Source organism: Lycium ferocissimum, chromosome 2 (assembly GCF_029784015.1).
Source record: "Lycium ferocissimum isolate CSIRO_LF1 chromosome 2, AGI_CSIRO_Lferr_CH_V1, whole genome shotgun sequence".
Taxonomy (NCBI): Eukaryota; Viridiplantae; Streptophyta; class Magnoliopsida; order Solanales; family Solanaceae; genus Lycium; species Lycium ferocissimum.
Window position 1 is genome coordinate 66831805 of NC_081343.1, and position 20008 is coordinate 66851812.

The 20008-nt window shown below is 34.5% G+C and overlaps 1 protein-coding gene and 1 non-coding gene across 2 annotated transcripts; both read left to right on the forward strand.

Annotated features, from left to right (window-relative positions):
- Nucleotides 1-7603: 7603 nt before the first annotated feature.
- On the forward strand, nt 7604-7675 carry TRNAD-GUC (transfer RNA aspartic acid (anticodon GUC)). The gene has a single exon. It is a non-coding gene; the product is annotated as a tRNA-Asp (tRNA).
- Nucleotides 7676-9285: 1610 nt separating this feature from the next.
- Nucleotides 9286-10763, forward strand: LOC132048341 (small polypeptide DEVIL 4-like). The gene has a single exon (XM_059439248.1). It carries the CDS (start codon nt 10154-10156, stop codon nt 10298-10300), a length of 147 nt encoding a protein of 48 aa, XP_059295231.1. The 5' UTR covers nt 9286-10153; the 3' UTR covers nt 10301-10763.
- The last annotated feature ends 9245 nt before the right edge of the window (nt 10764-20008 follow it).

Genomic DNA, 20008 nt, shown 5'->3' on the forward strand with positions numbered 1-20008 from the left:
AAATATACTGACATTACCCTATCCATTACTAGTGAAACTGCCACATGGCTATAAGGTAAGAGTGACAGAAGTAGGAAATATGATGTTGACACCTAAGATCATTCTGTATAGAGTCCTTTTTATCCTATCCTTTAAGTATAATCTAGTTTCCATCAGTTCTCTGACTATGAGTCTTAAGTGCATTGCTTCATTAATTGACATTGCCTGTTTACTGCAGGCCCCTTCATTGAAGAGGCCTCTAGTGATTGGTAATGTGCAAGATGGACTCTATCTCCTATGCTCAAGTTGCCTGAAGAAAAATAACAGTGCAGTTGACTCAAAGAATTGTGTCTCTGATTTTCCTTCCCAGCTTAGTCATGTAAATAAGGTGCACTGTGAATGTCATTCCCATTCCTGTCATTCCCCTCTTGTAAATAAACTAATTTCACATAATAATAAAACCAGTGCTGTCTTGTTTTCAAATAGTAATGCATCTCATGTTGATAAAGTAGACTTACTGTGGCACTATAGACTAGGTCATGTGTCCTTTGTCAAAATGAAAGGAATGCCACCTCCAGCAAAATTTTCTCCAAAATAACCTTTCATATGTTCAATATGTCCAATGGCTAGACAAACGAGATTACCTTTCCCTGACAAAACCACCAACACCTCATCCATTTTTGAACTTGTCCATGTTGATCTGTGGGGCCCATACCATGTGGCCACATATGAAAATTATAAATATTTCATTACCTTTGTAGATGACTTTAGTAGAGCAACCTGGACTCATTTGCTTAGTTGTAAAAGCAATGCATTGCAAGTCTTGAAAGCTTTCACACTCATGGTCCAGAACCAGTTCAACACTTCCATAAAACTAATAAGAACAGACAATGGCATGAAATTCACAAGCCAAGAAGCAAGTTCCTTTTTCCAATCCAGAGGGATCACACACCAGAAAACCTGTTCATACACACCACAACAAAATGGTGTAGTGGAAAGAAAGCACAAATACCTACTTGAAACAGTTAGAGCATTACTCTATCAATCCAAACTCCCACGGAAATATTGGGGAGAATGTGTTCTTACAGCAACATACATCATCAACAGACTTCCTCTACTCAACTTGCTAACAGATGCCCTTTTGAACTACTTCATAACAAAAAACCCAACTATGCACAAATGAAAAGCTTTGGTTGTTTATGTTATCCTACCACACCTAAACCACATAGAACTAAGTTTGAACCTAGAACCACTCCACATGTTTTTGTTGGCTATCCTTTTGGGACAAAGGGGTACAAGGTTTTGAGTTTCACCACAAAGAAACTGCATATTTCTAGAGATGTGATTTTCCATGAAAATGTGTTTCCTTTCTCTCTTTCTGCATCATCTCATTTTCCTTCAGTTCCTGATACAATGACTTTTATTGATACTCCTACTGATTCAGTTCTCAAGATGCCAAGTGATATGCAGAATGATCATAAGAATAGTAATGTCACAAGTCCTTTTATGTCACCTCATACTCTAGAACCTGATCAACAGGCTGCCACACCTCAACTTATATTATTACCTCATGTTAATCCAACACTGAATACACCATCACCCACATAACATCAGGACAACATTCAATTACCTGTAGAGACTAGAAAATCTTTTAGACTTTCTGAGGTCCCCACTTACTTGAGAGACTATGTGCATGGCTTACCTCAACTAAAACCTGATACTACTTCTTCTCCATCTCTACAGGCATCTTTTTCTTTACACAATCATGTTACTTCTAATGTTTTAGTTTCTGATAGTCAGCACCTTGTGAGAAACATTTGTCATGATAGTGAGCCATCTTTTTATGAGGAGGCTGCTGTAAATCCTGCATGGCAACTTGCAATGACACAAGAGTTTGAGGCTCTCCATATCAATGATACTTGGAATCTGGTCCCTTTACCAAAGGGAAAGACACCCATTGGTTGCAAATGGGTTTACAAAATCAAACACAAAGCTGATGAAACCATAAAAAGATTTAAAGCTAGGTTAGTTGTAAAGGGGTACACTCAACATGCTGAAATTGACTATAATGAGACTTTCTCACCAGTTGTCAAAATGACAACTGTGAGGACCCTTATTGCCACAGCAGTCAAGAACAATTGGGACATTTTTCAATGTGATGTTAATAATGCATTCTTGCATGGAGATCTGCATGAGGAGGTTTACATGGAGATTCCTCAAGTTCTAGATACTGGTGTTACAAGTCTTGTATGCAGACTAAACAAGTCCCTCTATGGCTTGAAACAAGCTAGTAGGCAGTGGTATGAAAAACTAACTGAGGCACTGAATTCAAGAGGATACACACATTCTATATATGATTACTCATTGTTCTACAAGAAGTGTGGCACCTCTTCCGTCTTTGTAGCTATTATGTAGATGATGTTCTACTTACTGAAACAGATTTGACTGAGATCACCACTTTAAAACGTTTTCTCAATGACAAGTTCAAAATTAAAGACTTAGGGAAGCTGCACTATTTCGTGGGACTTGCAGTGTTGTACAAGCCTGATGGAGTTATAATATCACAGAGGAAGTTTCTTTTGGATTTGCTCAAGGAATTTCACTGCTACTAATATAGTACAATCAGCTCCCCTCTTAATCCTAATGTGAAGCTAAAGGCCAGGGAAAGTGATGTTTTACCTGATCCAACTCATTACAGAAAACTAGTTGGCAAACTCAATTTTTGACCAATACCAGACTTGATATTGCATTTGGAGTACAACACCTTAGTCAATTTATGCAAGAACCTAGGACACCCCACTTGCAGGCTACCATACTATGCTCAGATACTTAAAAAAGGATCCAACTTTGGGAATATTCTTCCCTAACAAACCAGACTACAGTATTGAGGCATATTGTGAGTCAGATTGGGCTGCTTGGCCTGACTCTAGAAAGTCTGTTTCTGAATACATTGTGCTACTTGGAGAGAGTCCTGTCAGCTGGAAGTCTAAGAAATAGGAAACTATCTCTTTATCTTTAGCTGAAGCAGAATACAGAGCTATCAGGAAGGTAGTTGGTGAACTAGTGTGGTTGAGTAGATTGTTTACTGAGTTTGACATTGCTTTCCCCAGCCCTATTTTAGTCTTTTTTGATAGTCAATATGCTCTTCACATTGCCAGAAATCCTGTGTTTCATGAAAGAACCAAACACATAGAAGTGGACTGCCATTTTGTCAGGTCCAAACTGCAGGAAGGACTGATTTCCCTTCATCATATTGGCACAGGACAACAACTTGTTGATATACTCACTAAAGCTCTCATTGGGATCAAACACTCTAGTGCTCTTAGCAAGCTGGCAGTGCTCCCCTCACTTCCAAATTTATGGGGTATTGAGATATATATATATATATTTATTTGTATGTATATATACACTTCTGTAAGTTAGGATATTAATCAGTTAGTTAGTGTTAGTTAGAGGTAGGAACTGATTAGCTGTCACTTAGCCAGTTGTCACTTAGCCAGTTGTAATTAGGATTAGATATTTTAGATTTCACTTTGTATAAATAACTCAGTAACCATTGAATGGAAGTTAGAAGTTTCATTCCCAATATTGATCTTCTCACTTTTAACTGCTTTCTCTCTTTACTAGAATAGTTGAAGAATTGAGTCTCACCATTAAAGGTGAACTCAAGCACTTGGTAATTCTCAGTTTTGATAATTTTACCATTATGTCAGTCGTTACACTCTTCCTTCTGGAAGAGGAAGTTAAATGTATTTAATAGGAAAAATGAAATAAATGGCAATAATGAGAAAAGATGTATTAATTTTTTTTTTTTGGGGGGAGGTTTTAGGACAAAAAAAAAATTAAAATTATGAGAAAAAAGATAAACAGTGATACTGACCAATGAGGCATGCCACATCACCTTGCCCATTCCCTGTTTTATAGATATATATATATAGATAGATATGGTTTGGAGGAATTTAAATCAACTAACTGTTGAATTTGAATTATACTCGAGCTCTATTTTCTTGGCATCAAAGGTACAAATACTAGTCCGCAAAGACTTCCATCTTTTACCTTCCCTTTTCTATCATTCTCTGATCCATTTCTACCAGAAAAAATAATGAAAAACTTGATTCTGTTATAGCACCTAACACTTATATTTACTGACACTTAAATGTTATAGCACCGAAATCATTAATTCAACTATTATCATATTTATATTAACTTGATTCTGTCCTAGAAACCATAAATTTCAAATTCTGGATCCGCCTCTTATCTGTTCATGCTAGATGCATGTTTACACAGAAAATTAGTGCAGTTGAATTTGTATACGTGGTCAAGGACACGTGGATCAATATAACCAAAATTATGAAATAGCAAGTAATAATTAACAAGACAAGTGAAAGTAAAGTATAGCTAGTTATGTAGCCCGGGCCTTGGAGAAGCTTTGAGCTAGAGTCTCCGGGCGGCGAATCACTATAACCTCAACGAATTAAGCAAGAAAGAGCGAATACTAAGAATAATATGAATACTTTGTATTGTTGTATAATGTTTCAGATGTCTTACAACACAATGGGAGCCTCTATTTATGCTAGAGCTTTGGGGTGCATGATCCACAAATCATGCCCTCTTAATTACCAACATTGATGCTGTAATAAAAGGTAATAAAGTGTATAAAGCCTAATAAAGGCCGAAGAAAACTTGGGGTGTTCTATAACATTTCTGTAACCTCTTTAGTTTTTTGCAAAAGAATGAAAACACTCTTTTTGTGAAAAATTTTTAGTTTTTTGCAAAACAAATGGAAACACTAAAAATATCTAAAACTCAAGAAAAATGGATATAACTTGTTCGAATGAATAAAAGCTACTGTGACATTGTTGTGCTACCTAATTTTGCAAATTGTGTGATGAATGAATTATGTCCCTTTTACTTAACCACTTCAGTACTTCCTTGGTCACTGGACGGAAGAGAAAAGAACTTTTTTGGCATCTACTAATCAAGGTAACTAATTGAAAAATTAAAGATCGTTATCCGTAACGGATTGTCGTTTAGGCTAGCATCTGCCAATATCTCTTAGAATTTCTTCTGGATTTGCCACTTAAGGACTCAGCAGTTGACTGCAAAAGATTTTCCTAATTTTCTACTCAGCAATAAGTTGAAGTTGGAGTTCTCGATTCCTTTGCAAGCATCTTTTAAACATGCATCTTTTTCATTCATAGACAAACAAAACTGACATATTGTGAGAATGGTGACTTTCTTATTGCTCATCTTTATTTTGTGCCATTTCTTTCTTTATTAATTGCATTTCCAATTTTGCCCTTGTGAATTTTTTTAAAAAAAGAGTGTTTTCATTGTTTTGCAAAAAACTAAAGAGGTTAGGGTGCGATTCATTAAAAAAAAAAGGACAGGGTGCGAATTACAAAAGAGGACATACGTTAGGGGTGCAAAACGCAACAGACTCAAGTTGGCATGCTTCTCCGAGCCTCTTGTAGTTTCTGCCTCTGGAAGCGGGTTACCAAATTATTTATTCGGAGCTTCGTATGATTTCTCGGAGGCCCTCGCTTGCTGACTCGAATTTGACTTATCACAAATCGCCATGTGTCATCTTTAAATACGTCCACTTAGTGTCTACGGATTTTGCCCTATACAACGCAGTGACTTTTGATCTTCCAAAATATGATTAGTATCAAACTATTATTAATCTAAAATTTGGGTGATTAATGGTATTAGTTAAAGTCTCTAAATATGAGTTTACCTAGAGGAAAAAAATTGAAATATCAAAAATCTCAAAGGAATGATATATACAAATATACGTCTTGTTTGGAATAGTGTTTTTTTCAATACTAGAGTTAGAAGGCTATGCAAGAGATTGCAAGCTGATATGACAGGGAACATACATCATCTAAGATCTCAAAAATGCGTTCGCACCATTAAAACAAAGATTAGTGTCTTTAGATTTGCCGAGTATATGTTTTTCTGATTCCTGGGTTAGCTCCATAGAACCTTAGACTATTTTATGTTAGTTTCTACAATGGCATATATTCCCATGAACACAGTCCTATGGACAAAATTATTATACTGTTTCATCACTTATTGTTTGTCTGGCACTGATTTAATTGTGACCCATGATATTTTATCTTCTATTTTTTGTACCTCTGACAATAGAATTGACGTTTTATTCTTTTATACTACTACTAGTACGATGATTTATTCTAAGCCGAAAATATTCCTTATGTTTGTATGTATATCATCATAAAGTGTGACCAAACTCTTCTAAATTATTTACTTTCTCAGACTAATTAGGCTTGGAAATATTCGCATCTTAACCAAGACTAATTGGCTCCTCTCAACTTCATAATTAGGCTTCTAAATTATCATCATATACTATTACCTATATATTTTTACAAAATGGAATAATGTGTTTGGTGCACTGACACCGAGTTTCACTTATGGCGATCATGTTTGTAACTTTTTGTATCATCAGGCATAAACTTGAGCTGCTTTAATTTTCTAATTCCTAGTTATATTAAAAAGGAAGATGTTTCATCAGACAACTTGTCCATATGTAAATCTTAAAAAATAAGAGAAGAACAAGGCATGCAGGAAATCATTGCTCTTGCGCCTCTGATTTTAGGTACTTGCATGCCTTTTTAATATTTCTATATTAGCTTTGTTTTAGATTTTTTGTGGCGGATTTTTAACCTTTTTGTGTAGTGGAGTATAATGGAAGAATATCCTTCAATTATCCTGTACATGCATGAATAATAATGGATCACAGGTACTATGAATAATTAAAGACGTAAATGATTAAAGAATTAAACTTAATTTTATAGTATACTTTTTATTAAATCAATTCCACGCTAGCTAATCTTCAACTTCCAAGTTCCCGGTAAGCATACTGTTAATTACGTCAAGTTTTGTTGTTATCCGTGAATTCTTATATTAAAAAACGGCTTGCCACCACTATATATTGAGTTTTATGGATGATCGAAAAGATTTAATATATTAATACATGATTATTAAAAAACAGCATATATATTGAGTTTTATCGATGATTGCACAGCTATAATGATCATAAAAGTAGTAGATTTTCTCTAATGTGTATACATTGGATAACATTGGATAACGTAAAGTCGAAAGACATTGATTTGAGTTATTATGGAAGAAACGTATTAACAGTTTGATATCATCCATCTCGACTCCTTTTTCCTGCCTTTTGTTTAATTAATGGATGAAATTGTAACAAACTAAACTTTGTATTGATCACTAAAAGTAACTAAAAACAGACTGTTCATCATCAACTTTAGTAACCAAAGAGCAAACGCAAAATAGAAAAGAGGGGTTCCAGACTGTTATTACAAAATAGCTAATAAAAAGAAAATAACACAAATCTTATCATAAGTTTTAATGGATTATTTCCCTCTTCTATATATAGGCATTTTCCCGGAATCCCAAATGTAATTTGACATATTTCTACATGAGTCCTCCATCTTAGTTATATTCATAACAGAAAAAAAAAATCCTCCCTAAAAATATTATGCACGTTCGTGTAGTGTAAAGTAGACATGTTTTAAGCTAGATTGTCATTGATTTGTTGGTTTAACACGACAGTACGGTTATCTTTGGAGCCCTTCACAACAAAGTCGTTGTAGTATAGTGGTAAGTATTCCCGCCTGTCACGCGGGTGACCCGGGTTCGATCCCCGGCAACGGCGTTATTTTTTTTTCTGTTCTTCAGTTTTTCGCTTTAAGCAGTTATACGTAATCACAGTAACAGGCCGAAAAGAATTTGACCCAATTATGAGTGTGGCCCAAAAGCGAGTCCAACCCAGTTACTCATCTTCATTGAAAAATGAAGACTTGTCCGCTTAAAAGGTAGGCCTGAAGTTTTCTGGACTAGTAAGAGACTACTAACAGGACTTTCTCAAAGATTTTCTTCGATTGTTTTAACAATATTGTCGTCTCTATTGCCTTTTTATGCATTTTTATGATAGATAGGTATTGATAGAGTTAAGGAATTAACATCTCCATTCATAACGAAAATTAAATATTTTGATTAACTTGAGTGGAACATTGTAATTTGTTTTTGGCAAGGGAAGGAGTTTTTCTCTAAAGGAACAAGTGATTAGAAAGTTCCAATTCAAGAATAGAATAGCATGAACTCATGTAACTATGCATTTACTGTCGTTCAATTAATTTTCCTTATTGCTCCGTTAAAACAATGGGCAAAATTTTGGTGGCTGAAATAATGGAAGATGGAACCATGTCTATCACGGCAAGGTCACGACTCACGTGCGAACATGTCCTCCTTTGTACCGTACAATTGGAACACCTAGACCAAAACCTGGCCCACATTTTCGTATCACGTACAGTAGCACTTGTGGACTTGAGGTTGTAATTTAATCTGCCCTGTCTCCTCATATCTCATGTTTCTTTTTCCATAACTTCTTTTCTATGTTATGGTCCGTACTCATGTGAACATTGTCCACTCAAACCCTCTATTTATTTTTTCATTATGGTGGTGTGGTGATCGGATCAATTTACGTGTCTGATTATATCTTTCGCTGGTACAAATATCAAGTGGCTTTGCCAACCAAGAAAATTTATACTGGCTTTTTATCATTTGGTTCCTCTACTGGAACTAGTTGCACCCTTGGGGTATTTGGGTTTTAACACTACAAGAAAGTATAGAAATTACAACAAAAAATTTAATATTTGGCAACAACTTAGTTTTATTATTGGAAAAAAACTTTTTGTTGTTGAAAATTTAATTTTGCAAAAATTTTTAGCGAACAAAAAAAAATTGTTGTGCGTTGTTGCGAATAACAAATTGGGAAAATCTATGCAAAAAAAAAAGAAAAAAATATTATCGAAAAGATTTTTTTAATAATAATCAATCTATGACAACAAAAATAATTTTGTTACCAAATATATTTTTTCTTGTAGTGTAACACCCAATAAATTGAAAGTACAAAAGTTGAGGTTGGTATTTGACGAGTGAGCGAGATCTGAGCTGTTCTGTCAACATAGTATCAAGAACAGTTCCACATTTGGATAAGAAAACCAAAGGGAAAATACAAGGCGGACACAGACAGAATGATGGCAGTCTTTATTTAGGCTTCTCTCAGCACCAGAAAAAAAGAAGAAAAAATGGACCCTCCATGAGAACATAAAGTAAAAGGATAAGATTTTAAGTAGCTAGTCAACTGATGTTCCGTATCTAGAATACTCGCTAGATATTTCCACTATTCAATCTAAGAAACACTGTGGTTGATCTTTTTTTGGGTTAGTGAAGGACAATGAAAGGACCATCGACTATAACAATGGTGGTTATATTAATAAAATGATCGCTTGCAATTGTTGTCAATAAACAAAATGGTGGGTAACAAACACTAGGCTAGCCATTGGAACTAGATGCTGCTTAGTGCATGAAAGTTATCTACAGTAGCAAAAGACGGAACATGTTTCAATAATTTCCCTGTTCACGGTGACATGTTCCTAAATTGAACTGAATTTGGTTGGAAGTAAGGTTATCATTGAATTTTATATGAATTTGCATATTTTTGTGTCTCATGCCTGTCTGAAAGATTTGGATCAAATCATTGGATCCTTTGTATATTGATAAAATAGTTGATCGTGTTGGTTGTTGACCACAGTGTACTCTTAGAGCAGTTTAACCTGTGACTCTAGGGAGTGAGCTTTGACCGTTGGAATTTCAGTTGCCAATAATTGAAAGATTAAAATGAATTCCCTAAAGACGAAAAAAGAAAAGGGGAATTTTCTAATTACAAAATCATAAAAGAATTGATATCCTTGGTACATTATATTTGACATGAGGTTATAATAAGAAAAATCTTTTAAAGAAACACAATAAGAAAAATATTTTAAAGAAATTGGCAACGCATAGGACCAAGAGGGTCCCTGTTTCAAGGTAATGTGTGCTTCGTTTTTGCTGAATGTTGCATGCGTTGGACCACACACCTTAGTTCCTCCACTATAAGAAGAACTTTTCCACCTTCCACTTCTCAACAAACTAAATTTTAAAAATCTTGGTACACTTGTATACTCTTAGCCTCTCAGATATATTCTTTCATTCAAGGCACAATCTTGAACTTCTTTAATTTTCATCTACAAACGTAGAATTTGTTTCTAGCTCATTCATATTTGAGTACAATTAATTTGCAATAGCATAGATGAAGGGCAAAAATGTGGCTAATAAGATGGATGAGTCGAAGAAGAGGATATCAAGTAGAAAACTTGGAAGGTTTCTCAAGGAGCAGAGAGGAAGGCTTTACATTATGAGAAGATGTGTAGTCATGCTACTTTGCTGGCACGATTAATGGCACCAAGTCATATTTCATACATATATGAGATTGGAAGACAAAAGGGATGGGACACTAGTAGTGTTCCCTTTTGTCATCCTCTCCTTTCAATTGTAAAGAGAAAAGAGGAACATTAAGCTAGAATAATTAGCTAAAAATTACAACAGTAGCAATTTAGTTGGTAAATTAATCTAGTCTCTGCGATTCGTATATGATTTTAATTATTGTGTAACAATGCTAGAGCTATCGATACTGGCTTCTTACCTTAAATTTGTAATGCATTAGCCTCATCAGCTAGCTGTATCATCTATTTAATTATGCTGTATTTCTGTCTCCTCTCTTCTTCTTTGGTAGAACGTTCCCTTATCTTTTACTACTATTTTACTTTTCTTTGGAGTGAGGAAGAGTTTTCTGAGACTTGCTAGCTGTTGTAATTGGGGCTTTAAGGATAGACTAGTGTTAGTTGAAATTCATAAGATCATCGTTCAGTATAACTGCTAGAGGTATGCTTATTTCTTTTGAGGAGATACTATGAAACCTCAGTTGAATGTGAAAATCCAGCCGACGCAATATATAAATTAGGATCAACAATGCCAAATTAATTGCAATGGGTTAGTTAAATAAATTATAATTTCACTTTAATTTTAAAGTAGTAACTAGTAATTGTCTTTTAATTAAGACAAACTAAGAGTTGAAAACACCGGGTAAGTTTTTACCAAGTAAATATTATAGACTTATAGTAACAAGAAGTAATTTCTTAAATGCAATATGAAGATGCTGTTTTTGGAGGGATTCTTAGAGATGATCAGGGAAAGTGATTGTGGGATATTTAGGTAAAATGAAGCCTACTTCAAATCTTATTATAGAATTGTGGAGCATCAAGTAAGGATTCACGGTTGCAAGCCAAATGGATTACAAAGCAGTAGAAGTGGAAACAAATTGATTTATAATGACTATCAAGCTTATTAATTAAGAGGATGCACAACATCATCCGCTTAGACCTATTATTGAAGATTGTAGATATATGTTGCAGGCCTACAAGATCACGATTAGACATGTCTGGTGGGAGGCAAATCAATATGCCAATTTTCTAGCAAATGAAGGGCATAGCCATGAAGGCTTTGATTCTATGAAGTAATGCATTTAAGGACATGATGCTTTTTCACCAAATGGACTTAAGTCATGTTGCTTACGAATTAGGATCTTTATTTAGTTTTTTTTCACCGTACCAAAAAACATCCCTTAAATATGTCAAATAGTTTCTATCACAGTATCACCTATAGATATCATTTGCAGTCATAAATATTACTCCTACTATCTTCTTAATCACGAAATTGTAGCTTTTTTAGACACCTTCATTCAATGTGATTTTTAGGTATATCCTTTCTTCGTTTGGCACCTTCAATCATCACTATTTCAGGCCAATAGACTGGTACAATTCAGACTTTTTTAATATATAGGATATGGCTGACTTCTCTCATTCTATTGTGTGAATGTGCTACTCACACCCTCTTCATTTCTTATCTTTTTCAATCTAGTATAATTAATGACACATTCATCTTCACTTTCTTCCTTTTCTTGAAACTTATGTGGTTATCCTATATATGCTTAGATACCCAATATTAATTCATGCACATATAACAACGCTGGTCTCAGATACATTCTGTAGATTCTTACATTAACTTCGTTAGTACATATTGTGTTGTTACAAAGCATCTTCCGTTTGATCAGCTAATCCTACATATTTTTGTGCTGTGTTTTACTCATATCTTATCCATCAGGTCAATCTCCTGAAAGAATAACCCCAGACTCAAAGGAGCTAGCTCTGTATATTACACTATTAATTAGTCTTGTAATAATCCTAATCCATACTCGATCATTCTCCTCAAAATTTCATCGTATGACACAGAAATTTAATATCATAATAGTTTGAAGTTTGAACAACTTTAAATATATATGCGTCCTCCCTTATCTTCCCATATGCTGGAACAATGTCTTTACACACTTGTTTCACATCTCCACACCCCCCCCCCCCGGGACCCCACCTCCCCGTTAATTTTACATTGAATAGCATTAGTCATATCTACTACTACTACAACATCTTCACGACGTTTTCAAATCTATACAAATACCTTAAGCACTAATTTTGCGAATGTACCTAAAATTTCTTCTATCTGTAGTGAGTGTACAAATATTTATATAACGAATATTTATTGGGTCGCCCAAAAAAAAAAAAGATTCAGTGGAGTTTTCATTCTTATTTTCCAACAATGTATTTGGTCAATTTTGAATAGATCGAAATGGCTTCCTGCACGACATGGCCGTACATTCTTTTAATTTAAGCCATTACCATCTGCAAGACTGCAAGTAAAAGTTAAAAAATGATAGGAAATGGCATGTGGACACTGGTCTACATAGTCACGTATTGGAAGGACACGAGAAATGTTATCTCTAATAATCTGTCTTTTCCTTTGGACTCATTAAATGTCACACGTTAACACTGGTCTACACACTCACGTTGAGCCTTTTGCCTTATTTCTCACTTTTTTGCACCCTATTTTTGTTGAGTCACAACTCACACATCAGCTATAGAAATGGAATTTTGACTCTTTATATGTATTTGGATAATCCTTATACGTTGAAGTAGCTTTTTGGGTGCGTCCATTTTTTATCAACTTTTTTTTTAAAACAAAACAAGGCATGCACTCTACTATAAATAGTAGAGCTTGAAACTATAAAAAAGAAGAAGCTGAATATATAGTACGTAGAGCTTTAAAGTAAAAAAAGCTGAGTGATTCTGAGAAATGGGCTCTGTGGCATCTTCTTGCCCACGATAAAGCTACCAAGTAAAATTTGGTATATTTCCATGAGAACAAAAAAGGTATTGAAGTCGGCCAACTTTGAGAAAGATGATCCAATTTTTGGCATTGTTTAGGCAAGAGAAATGACAAAATGTACAATCTCTTTGCAGAAGTGGATCTTACTGTGCCATATGGAATCTAGCTTCCCCTTTAATTTGCACGTGTGTGGCTTGTTTATTTTTTTCAGAGATGAGTCAAGATCAAACAGTATTACTCCTATTCCTTTTGGTCCAGAAGAGGAAGCTCTCCAATTTCTTTCTGGCAAAACTGAAGGAGCTACATGCAGTTCAAGAAAAGAGAATGTATCTATTACTGTAACCTAAAACAGTACAAATCTTTCTAAATTTATCTGCATACTGTTTTCTTTTTTGTTTCTCATCAATGTCTTGTATCCGCTTTAGGATTCAATTAAACTGGATTCGAGAAATACAACTTTGAGAGTTAAGTGCTCCTAGGCCCTAGCTAGCCTCTCTACATCTCTTTTCTCATTAATAATATAAAGTGAGGGATGGTTTGATTCACGTGTTATAAATATTGTACATGTTATGCAAAAATTATATTATAGGGACTTTTAACACTATTAATGCACATTCTTATTTTGCATTCTATTTCATGAGAGTTTAACTTCTATGCATTGTCTTAAAAAATACACTTTATCAGTTCACCAAACGAATAATTAATTATAGGTAATCGTCCATTAAAAAAAGATAATTATTGACCTAGACGATAAGACAAGTTACCTGATAAGATAATTAAGTTAGGTGACTAACTTTTTCTTCATATTGAGGAAGAGGATCGGAACGATACACTGAAAGACTCTACTGAGACAAAGATGACTTGTGAAAAAAGCAAAGCTGGTAGGATGGACGGTTTGTCATATCTAAATCGTATGCGTGGTTACTGTTATTTTATCGATTTGTCTATCTATCTGTCCCTAATGATTAATTCTCGCTGACTGTAAAATGGAAAAAAGGTATGCATGGTAGAGATAGGACATTCACTGAATAACGACTACCCATGCAACGCTGTGCAGAGGCGCATAATATAAAGATCAACATAATTCCATGGGACAAAAAATAAATCCACATGATTTTAGACCGGGTGCAACTCAAGGTCATCATTTCTTTTAATTTTCACAACCAAAAATTATTCTGAAGGTTTAGATGCAGAGGCTCGCCATTATGTGTTATTCGCTGATATTCTCACTTATATTTCGTCGTCTATATATACTTTTTGGAATTACTCTTTCATATTGAGAAATTATATCTAGTGGCATTCAGTCACAGAATCCATTGACAGTCTGTCGAGTTAGAAAATAACATTCCTACGAGCACCTAAAGCAAAGAAAGAAATAGACAGACTTAAACGAAGGGATGCATCTTGAACCTCTCTCCCTGTGATCTAGTTAGCCCATGAACTTAAAATCAAGAAGAGTCATCCATATGAAGAAGATAAACTTAGGAAAATCTTGCTCGAATAAATGAACGTAGAAACATGAATATCTAGAGATGAGTACCTGTGCGGGATAGCCTATCCCACAACATAGAACACTTTTGTTCATACTCAAGTGCAAATTGAAAGTACTTGCGGATAACGACTCCTCTTGTGATTCTTTTCAGGAACAAATTTACTTTCAACAATTTCAAGGATACTCACTTTCACACGTCTTCGTTCGTGATCGCTCCACCGAAGTAGGAAAACTCTAAGATTTTGCTAACGTACGTGAAGTTAGTCCTATATATCTTTCAACCTCCATAAATTACCATTTTTGAGTCGTTTTTTATTGCGATATCTTTTATGCAGATATATAGAGAGACTTAAAACTTAAGTTAAAGAGTATGAAGAAAAAGTTTGATTTTAAGCATGAAACATTTGGTAGAGAATAAACCATTCATCAAAACAAAAATCTTGGATATTGTTGTTTTGCCGTTGTGAGTCACCAACTTACTATACAAAGCTTTGATTGGTCAAAACGACAGCACTAACGTGCGACAGACCCCACATTTCAATCTACTAATTATGATGTTCTTCCATTCGTATAAGAATTGGGCCTTACTTTTGGGGTTGGCCCGCTAGGAGTGCTGGGCTAACCTCCTGCTGGCCCATCCAATGCCTCAAATCAAGCGCATAAGAACGGTGCATCTACTGTATTATTATTTAGGGCAAAGGTGCAAATATATACTCTTCAACTTTGCGATTTATAGCAGATATGCCCCCTTTATAAAAGTGGTGTAAATATATCACTGCCGTTATAAAATGGTGCAAATATACCTTTTTTGTTGACGGATTTTTTTTTTTTAAAATCATTTAGTTTATATTTTAACATCACTTGTGTCTAATGCATCTTATTTATGAGTATATAGCATTTACATTGACAGTAATACATGTTATTTGTAATTAGTGCGATCTGATAATTTGAAAAATAAAATACGTAATTTTTTGTAATAGATTGAATTATATTCTATAGTTAAAAACATCTCCACACCATCTATCTTGCATTTTGTATTTTGTATTTTCTATTTCTCGATGTTTCCATTATCGGCTGTGCTCAGATGGAGGTATCTACGTTTTTTGTTTTGTTTTTTTCTACACATTTTTTGGTATTCGATAAAGTGATATCAGAATTTTAACGAAGACTTCTGCTGTAACTTCCATTTCAATAAAATTGATACATCTCTTGCTCTTTAAAAATATGCTAATTGATATTCCATTTGTTGTTTTTCATATTTTAAGAAGGAAAAATAATGTAAATACGTGTAGTAGATCTAGTAGAACCATTGATACAGAGCAGTAGCGTTAGAATTGTCCACATAATAGCAGAAATGCCAAATACATAAATGGCCCCTCAAACTTGACACAAGATTTTATTTTGACACCTCATTTTTACGTGGTAAACACCTCATGTTTGAGTAAATCGGCACGAGTTGTGTTGGCAATAGTTATGGCATATGGGTATCAAGTAAAATAAGATTAGATCTTCAGTTATCTTTATACCAATCACTACAATTTAGACTAATGATATTAGGCATTAGCATACTTTTACTACGTGTAAATCAGGATCTTATTTCTTATTCTTTTAATTGTACTCAAGTCTCTGGATCCTACTACATTCTGGTTCCAGAAATTAATGGGCTTTGAAAAGATTAGAGCAGAACAGCCAAATTGATGCATAGATGGACGATGGGTCCATTAATTGGGGAGAACGAGACGTTTTCTTTCTCCTTTTTTTAATAGGTCTTGTTGTACTTGGCTATAGACTACCACGATTTGGACAAGAATACCAATGTGAGTTTGATCTTGCCTATAATATAAAAGTTGGTCATTTTCTGCCAATTAGCCCCCAGTTGTTAGCTCTATGCCATTTTCTGCCAAATACATAGTCTCAAATTTTAGGCCCAGGGGGGAGGCCCATATAGCGCATATATAATCTGGCCAACTAACACAAATAATTACAATTTAGGAGCTCTTAGCGAATAGTAGCTACCTTTTATTTATTCACGGTTCGCAGCTACATTTAGGCAATTCGCTTGTATTCGAATACGATTGTATCCAACCTTATACGTGTTTAGTTGTATCGTAACCTTATCGATACGTGCATTCAAAATGATTGTATTTGACTATATTTGATTTTTTAGTGTATATATATTGATATATCCTTTTATTTTGTATTTGAAAGTATTCAAGTTTCGATCGCTAGCCACCGAGCGTAAAGTTGAATTTATCGAATATTTGAATGTATTTACATCAAAATGATTGTAATTAATGAAAATAATCGGTATTCGCTTATTTAAATACACGACTTTTATGATTGTGTATTTTAGTGTATTTATATATTGATATAGCCCTTTTGAATAATGTATACATTAAGAAAATGAAGAATACACTTTCAAAGAAGGATAATTTGTATTTCATTTGTATATAAATACCTTTGAAAGTATTCATATATAAAAGTTTCACACCCCAACTTTTGATAGGGCATGATGGGCGCACGAGCCACTTACTTGGGGCGAGCGAACCCGGATTCTCGTTATCTTTCATAATCTTGCTTGGACTTGAATGTATAATGCAAATGTATTTGAATGTATTTACACTCATTAATTTTTTTAATTAATGAAAATAATCATTTTGAATGTATTCGAACTTATTTGACAGTATTTGAATGTATTTATGTTCAAATAAATGAATAATACATTTAAATCTTTTATGGAAGGTAACATGGAAAAAGAGATAACGTATGCCTTGCTCGAAAATAAATAAATATATAGATACATTGTATTTTCGGGACTCGGTGTGTACGTACACGATTTCGGGACTCGACTCCACTCGATGTGTAACGTAGGATCACTCGGTGTGTAACGTACCCACGACCCTTTCGGGACTCGGTGTGTAATGCGACCTTGTTGAATAATGTATACATTAATATAAATGAAGAATACACTCGAAAGGATAATTTGTATTTCATCACATCGTATATAAATACAACAACAATGAATAAAATCGAAAAATTCCATGTAAGATATTATATATAAAAGATACATTGTATTAAATCGTATAATTGTAAATGGATTGATCGCAACTTTATGATTTCGAAAAAGTCATGCCTATGAATATTCTTGATGGTGGGGATCATGGCGGAAAACACCTATTGGATTCATAAGAAAGGAATATTGAAGGGTGATTCGCGGTGAAGGGAGTAATGGTTTAGTAGTGGGTGGTGATAGGTGCGCAGTTCGACAACGAGAGGTGATTTGCGGAGACGGTGGAGGGTGGTGATGTGTGGAGATGAGAGAAGAGAAAAGAGAGAGAGAGAGAGGTGACTGTTTGGTTCAGCTCCGGTAGACCTCCGTCGGAGAAGATGACCGGCGGTGACTTCTCTGCTACCGCTCGTTTTTTCTCCTTCTGTAGTTGTTGTCTCCATCCGTCTCTCTCTTCAGTGACGGAGAAGAACCAGAAGGAGGAGGGAGATGGAGTGGTTGATGGCGGCCACGGAATTGGACGGCTGCTAGCCGAGGGAGAAGAGAGAGAAAAGTGAGAGAGAGATGAGAGAGAAGAAAAAGAGAGGGTTGAGGGAAAAGATTGTTACAGTGGAATAACTCTATGTATTTGGTATAACTATGATGAGTAAATTGAAAATTCATTATAGCTATGAAAAGTAATTAAATTAAAAGGTAGTTATTATCCATAAATATCTTCTAGATTTAGCTATGCCAAGTAAATTTTTCATCTGTAAATTACCATCCATTGAACGACCTTTGGACCCAATGAACTGTTTTTCTTCTCAAACTAATAGTGGCAACTAGAGGCGCAAAACTAGCCCATAAAAACATAACCCTTTCAACCCGTTTAAGTTTGAACAGGTTATTGACCGCATTTATCTTTTTTTTTTTTTTTTTTTGCTCGGATTGCCCTTCAAATGTGCTGGTCTTTACTTTTTTTCCCCTCAAATTGCTGGTTGTTAATTTTTACCTTTCGCCTAAAAAAGTGGCCGAACATATCCCGAGATTTTGAGTTCGAATCCAAAATTTCGAAAAAAAAAAAAAATGCATGAGAGCACTACAAAAAAATGGTTTATTTGCTTGGGTTAAAAGTTGCAATTCCCGGAGGTTTAATCTTCCGCTAGCAAATAGTAGAGGTGAAAACCTCCGCGAATTGCAGCTTTCAACTTTTGCAAATTACCCAATTTATTGTAGTGGAAGGTTTCGCTAAGTTAGGCCTATATTGTAGTTTCAAATTAGGCCTTATAAGGCATAACTGCTGTAGTTCTAAGTTATGCCTGACAAGGGGTAAAGTTATGCCTAAGGCATAACTTTTATATAGAAACTATGCCTTAAGGCGTAACTTGCCTTACAATTTTTTTTTTTTTTTACTCTGCTGAGATTCTATAGAACTTTTGCCCGAATAGACCTAAATTGCTACGACATTCTGCCTTGAGAATTTTTTTGTACTATGCTAGGGTTCGAACCCTGAATTTCAGGAATATTTTCAGCCACTTAAAGTGCCGATGGACAAAAATGAAAGACCAGCAATTTGAGGGGTAAAAATAAAAGACCACTCCCGAATAAGGACATTTGTGCGAATGACTAGCTCAGCCCATTTCAAGCCCAACCTATTCCAATCCATCAAAAGTTGGGCTGATATGTAGCCCAAATTGACTTATGAGAAATCTTGACAAAATATTTTCCAAAAATATTTTTTTTATGTGATATGTTATATAATATACAACCATAATAAATAAAAATATTAATTTTATAAGGTACTAAAATATTATAAAAGAACAAATAAAGTAACTAAAACTTAATAAGAATTGGGCGGGTTGGGTCATGACACGTATTTTAGCTAATTTCGGCCCAACTCATTTCAGCCTAGACCTGCTCAAAATGACCTAATAATACTACTTAAGACTCTATATTACAAAACATAAGGATACTTTTTCTTATTTATAAAATATACCAACAAAATTAAAAAGTATACCAGAATTGAGTTTAATGGGATCCCACGATTTTAGGCTTTTTTTTAAGGAAAAGAATCTGATTTTAAATATGGGCTTAATTTTAGGATAGTTGCCGATCAACTTTTACTTCTTTTTAAGAAGATCTCTCTCCCCCCCCCCCCCCCCCTCCTTCCCTCCTTCTATGATAGACACCATTTCCAGACCTAAAATTCATCTTCTCTCCTAGATAAATTTTCAAACCAATAATACAAAGTATTTTTTTTATTACAGACATGTGTATTAATTGTATATAAAAATTGGTTTGTATCGTTTTGAGATATGTGTGATCATTGTGTGTTTGAACCCTTTATATATTATATAAACTGTAGTTTTCAAAAACGTTGAAAACTAATATATATATGAAATGTGTATGAA

Bases quoted from the DNA above. Each gene is read 5' to 3' on its own strand.
- LOC132048341 (XM_059439248.1), top strand. From the start codon at position 10,154: ATGAAGGGCAAAAATGTGGCTAATAAGATGGATGAGTCGAAGAAGAGG.